The sequence below is a fragment of the Scyliorhinus torazame genome, chromosome 7, assembly GCF_047496885.1.
Source record: "Scyliorhinus torazame isolate Kashiwa2021f chromosome 7, sScyTor2.1, whole genome shotgun sequence".
NCBI classification, from domain to species: Eukaryota; Metazoa; Chordata; class Chondrichthyes; order Carcharhiniformes; family Scyliorhinidae; genus Scyliorhinus; species Scyliorhinus torazame.
Genome location: NC_092713.1, coordinates 302,600,756 through 302,618,267, shown reverse-complemented (window position 1 = coordinate 302,618,267; position 17,512 = coordinate 302,600,756). Strand labels below are relative to the sequence as shown.

At 52.4% G+C, this 17,512-nt stretch overlaps 1 protein-coding gene across 3 annotated transcripts in view; it reads right to left on the bottom strand.

The window, feature by feature from the left end:
* The window catches only part of LOC140427132 (F-BAR and double SH3 domains protein 2-like), a 755,925-nt gene that overhangs the window by 12,969 nt on the left and 725,444 nt on the right, over positions 1 to 17,512 (bottom strand). For all 3 annotated transcript variants that reach the window (XR_011948399.1, XM_072512673.1, XM_072512672.1), the window contains 3 exons: positions 15,346 to 15,480; positions 8,545 to 8,628; positions 1,170 to 1,356 (listed from right to left, as the gene is read on the bottom strand). Coding sequence is in view for 2 of the 3 variants with exons in the window: in XM_072512673.1 (XP_072368774.1) it covers positions 1,170 to 1,356; positions 8,545 to 8,628; positions 15,346 to 15,480 (406 nt within the window). In the remaining variant the exon portion in view is untranslated. The remainder of the gene's footprint in view (positions 1 to 1,169; positions 1,357 to 8,544; positions 8,629 to 15,345; positions 15,481 to 17,512) is intronic.

Here is a 17,512-nt window from a genome sequence, read left to right as displayed (position 1 = left end):
CCCTTCTTTCCTGGGATTGCACCCCCCCCCCTCCATACCCATTATTGTAGATTAGATTCACAATAAATTGAATCTAAAATTCCACAGCATGCGGGGGAAACCAGACTGCCACAATTTCTGTCCAAAACTCTGGTACCTCGCACCTGTGTAACCAGCACCTGTTAATACTCAAGACTGTTGTCTCAGGTATATGGCCGAAAGGTCAGCCTCGGGCCCTGCGGTCACTGGCAGCCCAGGTTTCCCACGAGCCCGGCAACCTGCCATTCACTCCACTCTGCGCTTTGCTCCGATCCGTTGAATTTCAATTGTATGTTGCAAACCTCTCTCGTCAGATCGTACCAGAGTAAATGTAAGTAAACGTGACGTTTCTGAGCAATAAATGCAGCTGGATCAAAGTGGGTGTTGTCATAATATACACCAGTATATCATGGTGCAGACACACACTGATGGACACACAGTGGGACCAATCAACATACACAACACCGCAGCCAATCACCAGTGAGAGCACACGCACTATAAAGACAGGGGGCATCAGAGTTCCCGCTCATTCGAGTAGCAGCTAGCTAGGAGGACAGAGCTCACAGCCTGCAACACAGACATTCACCATGTGCTGAGTGCATCAACTGGTTAGGACAAGGCAAAGGTCTTTAGTTAAAGCTGGTATCGTATTTACCCACAGTTCAAGTATGTTTAAATAGTTAACCTTTTAATAAAATAGAGTTGCACCACTTCAAGTGTTGGTGACCTGTATGTGATCCAGAACACCCAACACATCAGGTGTGCTGTGGAATCGTTTGTCTCATTGAAGTGCGCCACCTTGCTGAACAGGTTGGGAACCACTCGTCACATGGGCTGCATCTGTTCAAGAAGGCAGCTCACCAACAATTCTCACGGGCAATTGGGGGGGGGGGCAACGTGCTGACCGAACCAACAAAGCCGTAAAAATGATTTTTTTTAAAAACTCAGAATTGAGTGTCCCCTTTACTTCCTCAGCCTATGGTGGGTTGTCAGAAGCAAATCCTGCTGCCATTTAATCAACACTCCCCAATTCACCTCTTCCCCCCCCCCCCCCACCCCCCGTACCGCGTCGTTAGGGGAGGGGGGTTCTAGCCAAGGTTGACCCTGCCCCCCTGGCTCCACAATGGGTGAAACTCCGAGCTTGGACCTACCTCCGTCTGCAGCCTGCTCCAGGCCGCTGCTGCCCATCAGTTCCTGCTCAGCAGAGCTGCTGGAAGAGGAGTACGAAGCGATGTCGGAGGAAGTGACTGCTGAGATCCTGCTGGACAGACCTTGGCCACCTGGGAACTGGAGATACTTCTCGGGAACGTAGCCTATTTGGCCAAACTTATTCAGAGCCTAATGGAAGGGAAAAGAAAAGGGACTGAAAATAAAAACAATTTAAAGAACTCAGAAAGGGTTTGACCAAAGGAAGGGTTTGACCAATTGGGCCAGTGAATGGCAGATGGAGTTTAATTTGGATAAATATGAGGTGATGCATTTTGGTAGATCAAATCAGGGCAGGGCCTACTCAGTTAATGGTAGGGAGTTGGGGAGCGTTATAGAGTAAAGAGATCTAGGGGTACAGGTTCATAGCTCCTTGAAGGTGGAGTCGCAGGTGGACGGGGTGGTGAAGAAGGCATTCAGCATGCTAGGTTTTATTGGTCAGAATATTGAATACAGGAGTTGGGACGTCTTGTTGAAGTTGTACAAGACATTAGTAAGACCACACATGGAATACTGTGTTCCGTTCTGGTCACCCTATTAGAACATAGAACATAGAACAATACAGCGCAGTACAGGCCCTTCGGCCCACGATGTTGCACCGAAACAAAAGCCATCCAACCTATTATAGGAAGGATATTGTTAAACTAGAAAGAGTGCAGAAGAGATTTACGAGGACGCTTGGGGGGGGGGGGGCAAAAAAGTGGTGGTGGACCAGAAAAAGGGAGGGAAGAAGGACAAAATGGCGGCGGGCGGAGACCAGGCAGCGTGGAGGCAGTGGGCGGAGGAGCAACAGGAGGTTACCCAGCGCTGCCTCAGAGAGATTATAACAGACCTGCTAGAGCCAATGAAGGCTTCTATTGATAAGCTGCTGGAGACACAGACGGCTCAGGGGGTGGCGATCCGAGAGGCTCGACAAAGGATCTCTGACAATGAGGACGAGATCTTAGGCCTGGCGGTAAAGGTGGAGGCGCACGAGGCGCTCCACAAGAAACGGCAGGAGCGGTTCGAGGAGATGGAGAATCGGTCGAGGCGGAAGAATCTGCGGATTCTGGGCCTCCCGGAGGGGCTGGACGTGGGGGCCTATGTGGTCACCATGTTGAACTCGCTGACGGGAGCGGGGTCTTTCCAGGGGCCCCTGGAGCTGGAAGGGGCCCATAGAGTGTTGGCGAGGAGGCCCAAGGCTAATGAGCCTCCGCGGGCGGTGCTGGTGCGGTTCCATCGGTTCGTCGATCGGGAGTGTGTGCTCAGGTGGGCCAAGAAGGAGAGGAGCAGCAGGTGGGAGAACGCGGAGGTTCGTATATATCAGGACTGGAGTGCGGAGGTGGGGAAGAGGAGGGCCGAACAATCGAGCGAAGGCGGTGCTGCACAGGAAGGGGGTGAAGTTTGGCATGTTGCAGCCGGCGTGACTGTGGGTCACCTACAAGGACTGGCACCATTATTTTGAGTCTCCGGAGGAGGCGTGGGCCTTTGTTCAGGCCGAGAAGCTGGACACAGACTGAGGGTCGGGATGGGCGATTGGGGACTGCGGTGGATATGTTATGCCTATTTTTGGTTCGGTGGGGGGGGGTGGTCTTTGCATTGTTTTGGGTTTCTTTTTCTCTGTGTTTTTCTCTTTCGGGTTGGGGAGGGTGGATGGGGCGGGCTGGGCACTGTTTTGGTTGGTGGCGGGGCCTGGTAGGTGGAGAGCGCGGGCTTTTTTCCCGCGCCGAAGACTGGGGGGCGGGGCCAGGGAAGCGAGGATTGTTTCCCGCGCTTAGAATGGAGGGGGGAGAGGGAGAGCCTGTGGATGGGGAGCATGAGAGGAGGGTGTGCCACACAATGGGAGGAGTCGAAGGGGAGGCGGAAGTGGCCGGGGTCAGCAGGAGTCAGTTGACCTGCGGAAGTGCAATGGGGGGAGTAAACCAGCTAGGATGGGTCCTAGCCGGGGGGGGGGAATCGCGTTGCTGCTGCTAAGTCAAGGAGGAGCTGGAGCGAGTGGGGGGGGGGGGGGTGGTCGAGACGGGGGTATGCCGCTGTGGGGAACGGACCGGGTATGGGGTGCGGGCGTGTGGCTGGCCGAGGAGGGGTCATGGCTAGTCGGCGGGGGAGGGGGCGGGTAGCCCCCTGATCCGGCTGATAACCTGGAATGTAAGGGGACTGAATGGGCCGGTTAAGCGGGCCCGCGTGTTCGCGCACCTGAAGGGGCTCAAGGCGGATGTGGTTATGCTCCAGGAGACACACCTGAAGGTGGCAGACCAGGTTAGACTGAGGAAAGGGTGGGTAGGTCAGGTGTTTCACTCAGGGCTTGATGCCAAAAATCGAGGGGTGGCGATCTTGGTGGGAAAGAAGGTGTTATTCGAGGTGTCGAGCATTGTGGCAGATAATGGCGGTCGGTACATAATGGTAAGTGGTAAGTTGCAGGGAGAGAGGGTGGTACTGGTCAATGTGTATGCTCCGAACTGGGACGATGCGGGTTTTATGCGGCGTATGTTGGGTCGGATCCCAGACTTGGAAGTGGGGGGCCTGATAATGGGGGGAGACTTTAACACGGTGTTGGATCCGGCACTGGATCGCTCCAGGTCCAGGACGGGTAGGAAGCTGGCGGCGGCTAGAGTGTTGAGGGGATTTATGGACCAAATGGGAGGGGTGGACCCTTGGAGATTTGCAAGGCCGGGGGCGAGGGAATTTTCATTCTTCTCACATGTCCATAAGGCTTATTCTCGAATCGACTTTTTCATTTTGAGTAGGGCGCTGATAGCGAGAGTAGAGGATACAGAGTATTCGGCAATAGCCATTTCGGACCACGCCCCGCATTGGGTGGACTTGGAGATGGGGGAGGAGAGGGACCAGCGCCCGCTGTGGCGCTTGGAGGTGGGGCTGTTGGCGGACGGGGAGGTGAGCGAGCGGGTCCGAGGAAGTATAGAGAGGTACTTGGAGACCAACGACAACGGGGAGGTCCGCGTGGGGATGGTATGGGAGGCACTGAAGGCGGTGGTGAGGGGAGAGCTGATGTCCATTAGGGCCCACAAGGAGCGGAGAGAGCAGGGGGGAGAGGGAGAGGCTGGTGGGGGAGATGGTTAGGGTAGACAGGAGGTATGCAGAAGAGCCTGAGGAAGGATTGTTGAGGAAGAGGCGCAGCCTCCAGGCCAAATTCGACCTGGTGACCACCAGGAAGGCGGAGGTGCAGTGGAGGAAGGCCCAGGGGGCGGTCTACGAGTATGGGGAAAAGGCAAGCCGGATGCTGGCGCATCAGCTTCGGAAGCGGGACGCAGCTAGGGAGATCGGGGGAGTTAAGGACAGGGGAGGGAGCGTGGTGCGGAGTGGGGTTGGCATCAATGGGGTCTTCAGGGACTTCTACGAGGAATTGGACCAATCCGAGCCCCCACGGGAGGAGGGAGGGATGGGCCGTTTCCTGGACCAATTGAGGTTTCCAAAGGTTGAAGAGGGACTGGTGGCGGGACAGGGGGCCCCGATTGGGCTGGAGGAGCTGATCAAAGGGATAGGAAGCATGCAGGTGGGGAAGGCACCGGGGCCAGACGGTTTCCCGGTCGAGCTCTATAAAAAATATATGGACCTGTTGGGCCTGCTGTTAGTTAGGACCTTCAATGAGGCAGGGGAGGGGGGGGCTTTACCCCCGACGATGTCACGGGCACTGATCTCCTTGATCCTGAAGCGGGACAAGGATCCCCTGCAATGTGGGTCTTACAGACCGATTTCCTTGCTAAATGTAGATGCCAAGGTGCTGGCGAAGGTCTTAGCCACGAGGATTGAGGATTGTGTGCCGCAGATCATCCATGAAGACCAGACGGGGTTTGTGAAGGGGAGACAGTTGAACGGGAATGTGCGGAGGCTTTTGAACGTTATCATGATGCCGGCGAGGGAGGGGGAGGCGGAGATAGTGGTGGCGATGGACGCTGAGAAAGCCTTCGATAGGGTAGAGTGGGGGTACCTGTGGGAGGCGCTGAAGAGGTTCGGGTTTGGGGAGGGGTTTGTCAGGTGGGTTAGGCTGTTGTATGAGGTCCCGATGGCGAGTGTGGCCACAAATAGGAGGAGGTCCGAGGACTTTTGGTTGCACCGAGGGACGAGTCAGGGGTGTCCCCTGTCCCCCCTGCTCTTCGCACTGGCGATTGAACCCCTGGCTATGGCACTGAGAGAGTCGAGGAACTGGAGGGGGTTGGTGCGGGGTGGGGAGGAGCATAGGGTGTCGCTTTATGCGGACGACCTGCTGCTGTATGTGGCGGACCCGGTGGGAGGAATGCCAGAGGTAATGAGGATCCTGAGGGAATTTGGGGAGTTTTCGGGGTATAAGCTCAATATGGGGAAGAGCGAGCTGTTCGTAGTTCAGCTAGGGGACCAGGAGAGGGGGATTGGCGAGCTCCCACTAAAAAGGGCAGAGAGGAGCTTCAGATATTTGGGGGTCCAGGCGGCCGGGAGCTGGGGGGCCCTGCATAGGCTTAACTTTACAAGGCTGGTGGAGCAAATGGAGGAGGAGTTCAAGTGGTGGGACGCGTTGCCGCTGTCCCTGGCGGGTAGGGTGCAGTCAATCAAAATGACAGTGCTCCTAAGGTTTTAGTTCCTGTTCCAGTGCCTCCCTGTGTTTATCCCGAAGGCTTTTTTCAGGCGGGTTAACAGGAGTATAATGGGGTTTGTGTGGGCGCGAGGGACTCCGAGGGTGAGAAGGGTGTTCCTGGAGCGGAGTAGTGATAGGGGGGGGCTGGCGCTGCCCAACCTCTGTGGGTACTACTGGGCCACCAATGTGACAATGGTGCGCAAGTGGGTGATGGAGGGGGAGGGGGCTGCATGGAAGAGGCTGGAGACGGCGTCCGGTGTGGGTACGAATCTGGGGGCGCTGGCAACGGCGCCACTGCCGCTCCCTCCAAGGAGGTATACCACGAGCCCGGTGGTGGTGGCGGCCCTCAAAATTTTGGGGCAGTGGAGAGGGCATAGGGGGAAAGTTGGGGCCTCAGCGTGGACCCCATTACGGGGGAACCACCGGTTCGCCCCAGGAAGAACAGGTGGAGGGTTTTCGGGGTGGCACAGGGCAGGGATACGAAAGTTGGGGGACCTGTTTGTGGACGGGAAGTTCGCGAGCTTGGGTGAGCTGGAGGAGAAGTACGGGCTCCCCCCCGGGGAACACCTTCAGGTACTTACAGGTAAGGGCGTATGCCAGACGGCAGGTGGTGGAATTCCCGTGGCTACTGCCACACACAGTACAGGACAGGGTGCTCTCAGGGGGTTGGGTGGGAGTGGGGAAGATCTCGGAAACTTACCAGGTGATGCAGGAGGAGGAGGAGGCCTCGGTGGTGGAGTTGAAAGGTAAGTGGGAGGAGGAGTTGGGAGAGGAGATCGAAGAGGGGACGTGGGCAGATGCCCTAGGGAGGGTGAATTCTTCCTCTTCGTGCGCGAGGCTCAGCCTCATACAGTTTAAGGTGCTGCACAGGGCACATATGACCGGGACAAGGATGAGCCGGTTCTTTGGGGGTGAGGACAGGTGTGTTAGGTACTCAGGGAGCCCAGCAAATCACACCCATATGTTCTGGGCATGCCCAGCGCTGGAGGAATTTTGGAAGGGCGTAGCGAGGATGGTGTCGAGGGTGGTAGGATCCAGGGTCAGACCGGGCTGGGGGCTCGCAATATTTGGGGTGGCAGAGGAGCCGGGAGTGCAGGAGGCGAAAGAGGCCGGAATTCTGGCCTTTGCGTCCCTGGTAGCCCGGCGAAGGATTCTCCTTCAGTGGAAAGATGCGAGGCCCCCAAGCGTGGAATCCTGGATCAGCGATATGGCGGGGTTTATTAAATTGGAGAGGGTGAAATTTGCCTTGAGAGGGTCGGTACAAGGGTTCTTTAGGCGGTGGCAACCGTTCTTAGACTTTCTGGCAGAACGATAGACATTGGTCAATGGCAGCAGCAGCTCGGGGGGGGGGGGTTTACTTTATTTTTGTTTATGTTATTTACACTGGAGAGTCTGAGGGGGTGTATACACCTGTGTTAAGTCGGGGTGTTAATGTTAATTTATTATTTATGTACAGGGGGGAGGGGTTTGGGGGGTTGCTTTTTTAGATTGTGTTTTGTACTTAACCCTGTTGGGTTCTTTTTTCTTTCTCATTTTGTTATTGATATTTTATGAAAACCTTTAATAAAAATTATTTTAAAAAATAAAGGAAAAATAAATTAACGAGAGGATAAAAGGGGAAAGTGCAGGAAGAGTATTCGTGGACCTTTTTTCTTTTTAAAAGGCAGCTCCGATCTTTCGACTCCCCTCTGCATCACCAGCGTAGCCTCTGGACCCCCCCACTCCCACCCCACTGCACCCACTTCTTTTTTTCTCTTTAAAAAAAAAAAATTTAGAGTACCCAATTCATTTTTTCCAATTAAATGGCAGTTTAACGTGTTCAATCCGCCCATCCTGCACATCTTTGGGTTGTGGGGGCGAAACCCACGCAAACGCGGGGAGAATGTGCAAACTCCACGCAGACAGTGACCCAGGGCCGGGATCGAACCCGGATCCTCGGTGCCGTGAGGCCACAGTGCTAACCACTGCGCCACCGTGCTGCCCCACACCAACTTACTTCTTCCGGATTCCTCAAACTCCCCCACACCCCACCTCGTAAGGGCAAGGCATTCCGTGCCTGGCATGGGCAACCTGGGACGCAGGCACCTTGGCACTCCCAGCCTGGCACTCTGGAAGTGCCCCGAACAGCCAGGCAGTGCTACCCGGGCACCTGGCAGTGGTGCCCAGGTTGCAGTGGCAATGTGCCAAGTTGGCAGTGTCAAGGTGCTTGTGTGCCAGTGGGAATACCAGGGTACCAGCCTGTCCATAGCCCAACCACTCGGGGGTCTCCCATGGCCTCAGAGAACCCCGCAGGTGCTGTTACGACTTGTCCATGTTTCTGAGGACCAGTACTAAATGGCGCCCAGGCAAGGCCTCGCTGGGGAGGCCATTAGTTCCCAGGTCCCGGGAGAATACACCGCAGACATATTTAAATGAGCTTAATGGACCATTTGAATATGTTGATCTGGATTTTGCCCAGCGAGGGCAGGATCCAGATCGCAATGTCTCATGAGGTTTGATTGAATCTCGTGAGGCTTCTCAAGCGTCGCGAATCCCGCAAGAGGCTCTCGTGAGATTCAAAGGCCTTGTCGCGACCCCAATTCGGGCACGACGAGGCCAGTAAATCCCATCCTCAGCTCCACTTTCCCACCTCAACCCCATAACCCTCGGCTCCTTTACTGAATAAAATTCTGTTTATCTCAACCGTGAGCATATTGAAGGACCCGGCCTCCACAGCCGTCTGCGGTAAGGAATTTCACAGATGCGCAATGCAAACGGCCTACAGAACTCACCTTCACCCAATCCTCCATGTCGCCATCTTCAATCACCTCCAGCTGCTCTTCCAGAGTGATGGTCAGTTCATCAGACTGTGTGGCCTGGGAACAGGAGGAAAGAGACCGAGGAAATCGCCTCTTGGTTTTATAAATACAGGTACAAATCCAAATAAATGATTCTAAAGCGTATGTCACACTGGTTCAGATTCAGGTGGAGTATTGTGTCCCCGATATTGGGCACTGTGGTGATGTGCATCAATGTAAATACATGTAGGCTAGCTAGACACTAGAGGGAGCACAAGAGACATCACACACATACACTCAACCAATAGATCAAGTAGATAGGACACGACCAATATACATTCACGATACACACAGAGGTGACACGACCACAGGGGGGCATTACACCAACCCATATATAAAGGACACCACACACATGATCTGCCTCTTTCCAGTGGAGACAGTCAGTGAGTACAGACACAGGGTTGATTCAATATTACACCCACCACGTGGATTGCAGCAACTGGTTAGTCAGTCTGGGTAGCTATAGTAGGATTAGCAGTAGTGTCAAACCTGAGTAATAGAAGTGTAAATAGTTTAATAAACGTGCTGAAGTTATCTCCATGTCTGAACCTTCCTTTGTCAAGTGCACCACAAGGAAGCCGCTTGTGCTACACCTAGAGCATAACAAATCATGGTACCAGCAGTGAACTGTTTCAATCCATATAGCCATACCTCAGCGTACAGTGACAACCAGCAACGATACCCAGGCAAGATGTTCGAGATCCGGGTTCCGCAGCAGCTCCAGTGCCACGGCGATCTCCGTGAAAACTGGCGGGCATTCGGCAAAAGTTTGAAATCTTCCTGGTGGCAGCCAAACGAGAAGACCTGGCCGATGCTGAAAGGACAGATCTTCTGCTCACCATCGCCGGTGCCAGAGCAGAAGAAATCTTTAAAAAATTCAAGTTTTCCAAAGGGCAAAACAGGAGCGACTTCCAGGCAGTCCTGGACAAATTCGACAAATGCTGTGAGGAAAACACACTCCAACCAGCAAGAAAAGGTAAGAGAAGCGCCAGTACTCACCACGTGGACGAGATCCCGGAGCAGAGAACGGTTTTGATCGACGGCCATTTTTCTAAAGGGTCTGCACTTGCACAGTTGTGCGAGAAGCGCACAGAACGGGAAGGTCCGTTTGCACATGCGCGAGATGCCGTGCATGCGTAATCACAAAAACGGTCACTGGTAAAGGAACAGCGATCTGCGCATGCGCAATCGCTTCCTACGCGCTACGTCACATGCGTCATGATGTCAGCGGCCCCGGACCACGCCCATTTAAAGGGGAAACAGCCCAAATCAAAGAAAACAATCTTTTAAAGCCGTAAAACAACCTTCCTTCACCTGGAATGACAGCACAATGCCTCAAATTGAACCAGGGAAGGAAATTAACCTCCGAAGAACCCTGCAACAAGCAGTTACCTACGCCCAAACCGATGATTCCAACCTTGAATACTTCGATACCGACCTTTACATTTTCTCGGACCTGGCGAGCCCAATGCCAGCTCCGACGCAAACAGTGATGATATGGTCCTAGAAGACTACGACTCGGACGAACCTTTCACCTTGGGAGGCTACCCCAGTACCAAATCCGAACCGCAACTAGACGTGTTGCACATTGGCGATCCCCGTACTGAATCCAATGCAGATGCGGATTCGCTATTCGGATTTGAAAATCTTCAGCCCAGCAGATATGACATCCCAACTCGTGAGTGCAGGATGATGCTGCAGCCTGAAACCAAGAGACAGAGAGCGGTACAAGCCCACAGAGAGCGCCCTGCTGCCACACAGAGCATGGTCCATGCACCGCTCAGGGATCCCGACTCTACGAAAGAAGACATGCAAGACTCCACATCGCAGTCCTTGCACGAACAAGCGACTCCAGTGTCACAAGCCTCCACAGCGAGCTCATGGACAGACTCCACGATAAAAGAAACGCAAGACTCCAGAGCGCAGTCCTTGCACACACAAGACGTGACTTCAGTGTCACAAGCCTCCGCAGCGAACTCGTGGACAGCCTCCACGATAGAAGCAACGCAAGACTCTGACACGCAGCCATTGCAGGAACAAGACCATGAGGGTCTAGCAACCTCCTCTGACCAACTAGCGGCAGACGATGCAAGTCTGCCATGCTCAAGTAAACAGCAAGAAGACTATGACAGTCTACCACGCTCCAGTGCACAGCAGGACGACCATGACGGTCTATCGTGCGACAGTGAAGAACAAAGCGACGACGACAGTCCAAGCCCAAATGAAGGACAACAGCAAGACAATGACAGTCCACCCATATTGTTTGTGCCACCAGATGAAGACTCTGACAATTTACCCAACCCAAGTGAACAAGCAGCTACTGAGGATCTACTCACGGTATGCAAGACGAGCGACGACAGCACCCCACTTCCCATGCAAGATGTGCAAAGTGACAGACCTCAGCTCGTGTGTACAGAGGCACTCGACGATCACTGTGAGACCACTGGTGACTTCGGTGACACCATGAGACTTCCACCCTCATTCGCTCGAACCTCTCCACAAGTCAATGCATTCCTGCATGTTCCAACTCCAGACGTGCAGCTTCAAGAAATCTCAGCTGACTCCAGTGAACCTGCTAAGACTCCGGACGGGGAGCATCAACAAACCAACACTGACTCAGTTAAAACAGACCAGACTCCAGATGGGGAGCAACCAAACGCCGACTCTGATTTACGTAAGCCGGACTTTAGTCCAGACAGGGAGTGCCGCAACCTCGTTGATGGCACGCTCGGCGTGACAGCAGATGCCATAACGACAGGAGATGGATCACTTAACAATTACACTGGGTCCGTAATAACAAGCAGAGGCTATAGTCTAAGAGGAATACACCAATATTCACCACAGCTATATCCACACATTTTTTCCACACCAGCAGTGCAGCCAATGACAGCTCATGCTGGACAAACCCAGTATTCAGGCATGCAGCAGCCAACAGTCTATGCAGCATGTTCTCAAACAGGCCAGCACTGCGGATTGCCCACTAATGGAATCAAGACCGAAGGAGGACTACCGCAAGCGCAATCTGCACTACAGACTGGATGCCTCAGTTACAGCCCAGGATTTGCTGCACCCCAGCCTGGCCAGACGGCATACTCCTATCAGATGCAAGGTTCTAGTTTCACACCATCACCAGGTATTTATGCGAGCAGCAATTCTGTTTCCAATTCGACAAGCTTCAGCGGTTCTCAGCAGGATCACCCTTCCTGCACAGCACGTGGCCAGAACCAGTATGTACAGTCTTATCCAACTTCAACATATGGCACATCCATGACCTCGAATGATACTGTTGATGGTACCTCTTCAAAGTCAACACCTTATCAGCCACAAGATGCCATCCGACAGCACCATCACAAACATCGAAAAAAGAAAGGGACTCCAAATCAGACAGCGAAGTGATTTGACCACTTCTTGGTTCCTGTGGCACAGGGACGTTGATGGCGTTCATAACCAAGAGAGACATTTGACCATGATGATTGATGGTTTATGGACTCACACGAATGAGTTGAACTTATTGTTTAATCACTGTTCCCATGACTTGTAAATATACCTTACCTTATCTACCTGTTCTTTGTTCAATTTTCTCAAAGTGTGCAGAAAATATGTAACATAAAAAAGGGGGGATGTGGTGGTGTGCACCAATGTAAATACATGTAGGCTAGCTCGACACTAGAGGGAGCACAAGAGACATCACACACACACACACTCAACCAATAGATCAAGTAGATAGGACACGACTAATAGGACATGACCAATAGACATTCACGATACACAAGGAGGTGACACGACCACAGGGGGGCATTACACCAACTCATATATAAAGGACACCACACACATGATCTGCCTCTTTCCAGTGGAGACAGTCAGTGAGTACAGACACAGGGTTGATTCAGTATTACACCCACCACGTGGATTGCAGCAGCTGGTTAGTCAGTCTGGGTAGCTATAGTAGGATTAGCAGTAGTGTCGAACCCGAGTAATAGAAGTGTAAATAGTTTCATAAACGTGTTGAAGTTATCTCCACGTCTGAACCTTCCTTTGTCAAGTGCACCACAAGGAAGCCGCTTATGTTACACCTATAACACAAAAAATCAGGCACCACACTTCAGGATGGATGTGAAGGCCATGGAGGGGGTGCAGAGGAGATTGACTACAATGGTACCAGGAATGAGAGACTCCCAAAGATATGGAGAAACCAGAGACACGGGGATTGTTCTCCTTAGAGCAGAGGAAGCGTCGGGGTTAAATGGATACCTCTTTCGAGGAGCCGGAATAAGCACAGTGGGCCGCGTGATCTCCTTCCATGGAGGAAAATACAAGATCCTTTTCAGTGAGCTCACACAAGCTCTGCCTCCGAATGTAGCCCGGCCAACAACAGGCCGGGACCTTGAGCACAAGTTCCTCATTCGCAAAGTACAAATGTGGGCTGCAGGCATAGCTTTAACATGAGAATTACACAATTAGATATTGGCAGCAAGCCACAGAACACGGTCCATGCACAACAGTCTGCAGGGTGAGTTTATGTGGCTTTCACAAACAAGGTGGCATCACAACTGAGTCCCTTCCTGTTCCCGCCCACAGGTACTCGAGAGCTACTCAGCAGGGAGCTACTCAGCAGGGACACAATGGAGTGCGACCAGGCCATTTTCCTTCAGGTTCTAAGCCCCCCCGATGCAGGGCCCTGTGGTGTTGGTCTAATACCAATATAGACACGTTCAGCCATGATGACCTGGTCCGGGGCTTCAGGGCTGCATTTGGTCGGTCCATCGGGAAGTTTGAGCAAGATTTTACTCTTGTCTTTTAGGGTGGCACGGTGCCAGGGACCCGGGTTCAATTCCAGCCTCGGGTGACTGTGGAGTCTGCACGTTCTCCCAGTGTCTGCGTGGGTTTCCTCGGGGTGCTCCGATTTCGTCCCACAGTCCAAAGGTGTGCAGGTTAGATGGATTGGCCAAGCTAAAGTGCCCCTCACTATCCAGAGGTTAGCTGGGGTTTGGGGGATAGGACGGGGGAGGAGTCCTGCATTGGGTGTTCTTTCGGATGTCGTTGCAGACTTGACGGACCGAATGGCTGCCTTCTGCACTCTAGGAATTCTATGATTCTATGAAACCAGAGTCCATAATCCAGACTGACACTGTCATTACAGTACTGAGGGAGCACTGTACTGTCAGAGGTTCAGTACTAAGGGAGTGCTGCACTGTCAGAGGGGCAGTACTGAGGGAGTGCTGCACTGTCAGAGGAGCAGTACTGAGGGAGCGCTGCACTGTCAGAGGGTCAGTACTGAGGGAGCGCTGCACTGTCAGAGGGTCAGTACTGAGGGAGTACTTCACTGTCAGAGGGTCAGTTCTGAGAGAGTGCTGCACTGTCTGAGGGTCACTACTGAGGGAGCGCCGCACTGTCAGAGGGTCAGTACTGAGGGAGTACTTCACTGTCAGAGGGTCAGTTCTGAGAGAGTGCTGCACTGTCTGAGGGTCACTACTGAGGGAGCGCCGCACTGTCAGAGGGTCAGTACTGAGGGAGTGCTGCACTGTCAGAGGGGCAGTACTGAGGGAGTGCTGCACTGTCAGAGGGGCAGTACTGAGGGAGTGCTGCACTGTCAGAGGGGCAGTACTGAGGGAGTGCTGCACTGTCTGAGGGTCAATACTGAGGGAGTGCTGCACTGTCAGAGGGTCAGTACTGAAGGAGTGCTGCACTATCAGAGGAGCAGTACAAAGAATAAAGAAAAGTACAGCACAGGAACAGGCCCTTCGGCCCTCCAAGCCCCTGCCGACCATGCTGCCCGACTAAACTACAATCTTCTACACTTCCTGGGTCCGTATCCCTCTATTCCCATACTGAGAGAGTGCTGCACTGTCAGAGGGTCAGTACTGAGGGAGCGCCGCACTGTCAGAGGGGCAGTACTGAGGGAGTGTTGCACTGTCAGAGGGGCAGTACTGAGAGAGTGCTGCACTGTCTGAGGGTCAGTACTGAGGGAGTGCTGCACTGTCAGAGGGTCAGTACTGAGGGAGCGCCGCACTGTCAGAGGGGCAGTACTGAGGGAGTGTTGCACTGTCAGAGGGGCAGTACTGAGAGAGTGCTGCACTGTCTGAGGGTCAGTACTGAGGGAGTGCTGCACTGTCAGAGGGGCAGTACTGAGGGAGCGCCGCACTGTCAGAGGGGCAGTACTGAGGGAGTGTTGCACTGTCAGAGGGGCAGTACTGAGGGAGTGCTGCACTGTCTGAGGGTCAGTACTGAGGGAGTGCTGCACTGTCAGAGGGGCAGTACTGAGAGAGTGCTGCATTGTCTGAGGGTCAGTACTGAGGGAGTGCTGCACTGTCAGAGGGTCAGTACTGAGGGAGTGCTGCACTGTCAGAGGGTCAGTACTGAGGGAGTGCTGCAGTGACAGATGAGCCATGTATTTTTTAAAAATGTTGAATTTCTTTTTCCAATTAAGGGGCAATTTAGCGTGGCCAATCCACCTACCCTGCACATCTGTGTGTTGTGGGGGTGAGATCCACACAAACGTGGGGAGAATGTGCAAACTCCACATGTACAGTGACCCGGGCCGAGATCGAACCCTGGTCCTCAGCGCCGTGAGGCTGCAGTGCTAACCACTGTGCCAGTGCGCCGCCCAGCGGCCGTGGTTTTAATTATTTATTAAATTGCGGTGCTCGCTGCTGGACGTAAAAAACAAATCCCAGGCCTACATTTCAAATCGGAACCACAATGCTCCGGAGGCAAGTTGACCCCTGGCCCACTTACCTGGTAACTGTAGAGTACTTTACAGAGCACTGGGTACACACGATCGGAACTGACTATATTTGACTCGCTGATCTCATCAAAGATCTCATTGTTGTCATCAAACTCCTCGAAATCAGTGAAATCCAACTCGTCAAACTGTCAAAATAACAAGTAAATTGAACATAGCGACAGACAACTGTTACAGGAGCGAGAGAGAGAGAGAGAGCGGGAACTGACAGAAAGAGGGACACAGAGGAAGAGAGAGAGGATCAGAAAGAGAGAGAGAGAAAACCAGAGGGATTAGAGAGAAAACCAAAGAGGGAGAGAACCAGAAAAAGGAGGGAGAAAACTAGAGAGAGGGAGGACCAGAGAGAGGAAGAGAGAGAAAGAGGGGGCAGAGGGAAAGTGGGGGGCAGGAAGTGAGGGAGGGAAAAAGTGGGGAGGGTGAAAGAAAATTGGCGAGAGAAGGGAAAAGGAGGGTGAGTGAAACGGAGGGGTAGAGAAAGAGATGTGTGGTAACTTGACCACAAAAAGGTAGTAAAAAAAAAAAACGTAGTGAAAGTTAATCTTCTTTAGGATATAAAAATAACTATGTTTAAAATGCAGTATGCACTCAAAAACAGGAACTAGTTCAACATCGAAATAACAGTAACTGAATAGAATTAGAACTAGCAGCAATTAAATCCAAATATACAGATAATAACCGCTATGATGTCACAGCACTTACTGATGACATCAGCAATGGATTTAAATACGAAGATGCATAATAATAACAATATTCTGTAACACTTCTCCCCCCGTACATTTTAATCCCCTTTGAAGACAGAAATACAATGCAACTAATGCCTGAATTATATGTCAGTCTTTCAGGAGCTTTCCAACTACGCGGTGATATTTGCAGTACAACTAGTGACTCCGTCAACTCTGGTCATGCTTGACTAACTTGAACTGAACTTCTAGGCGCAGGAGTAGGTTAGTATCTGTGTACGAGCGTCCTTCCCCAGATGTACAGTCCACTGGAAATCCTGATACAACAGGAACCACTTCTTGTTGAATTTCCGCAGCAGCATTTCCTTCCATTGGGTTATCTGGAGGTTTTGCTGTCTCGGAGTATGATCTTAGTACCTGTAAACAATTCTTCCTTGTTCAATATCACTACCAAGGATACTGGACAACTTTGGTTAAGAATAACCCCAGGTAGCCAATGCTGGTTACTGCAAAAATGCGATATAAACACAATCATTCAGGTTAAAATGTTTCTCCGAGCATGATGATCATGTCTCTCCTGCTTCTCTTGTCTCCTTCCCACTCTTGCTTCGACATCTGGATGTAGCAGATCCACATGAGACTTTGATCTTTTACCCATCAATAATTCAGCTGGTGAGACACCCAGGGCGGGATTCTCCGATCCCCCCGCCGGGCCGGAGAATCGCTGGGGGGCTAAATAGCTGGCTTTTAAAGCAGACCATTGGCCTGCTGAATATCTTTTGCATTACTGGCAACCATTTCCATGCCCTGAGAAATTTCTGGAGCATTCTTAAAAGGAAGTGTGGCGTTTCGCAGCAAATGCCGCTGAATGCTGCCCTTGTTAATGCCACAAGCTAGTCTGTGTGGTATTAGAGGTATTACGGTACCGGATAGGCTGGAGCACCATTGGTGGAAACTGTATGCTTTCTATTGGTTAGGATGCATGGTAGCTCCGCCCTGCTAGGCGGGGTATAAGAGCCTGTGCCGCCCCAGCAGCCCTTAATCTGTACCCGAGCTGCTGGGGGAAACACCTAGCTTATTAAAGCCTTCAGTTGGACTACAACCTCGCTTTAGTGGTCATTGATCGTGCATCAATTTAATAAGCTAGTTTTTTTTTTAAAAAAAGGATGGAGCTCCGAATCAAGCCGGAGTGTCTGCAACTCAGCCCCCACGCGGCGAACTCAGCGGCAATCTTCAAGCACTGGCTGGCGTGCTTTAAAGGGTATCTTGGGATGGCCGAAAACACACCCACCGGAGAGCAGAAAATGCACGTCCTGCACTCAAGGGTGAGCCTGGAGATTTACACCCTCATCGAGGAAGCGCAAGACTTCAATGCAGCAATAGAGCTGCTAAAAGGACATTATATTCGCCCGGTAAACCAGGTCTACGCCCGGCACCTGCTTGCAACAGGGCGACAAACCCCTGGGGAAATCGCTGGAAG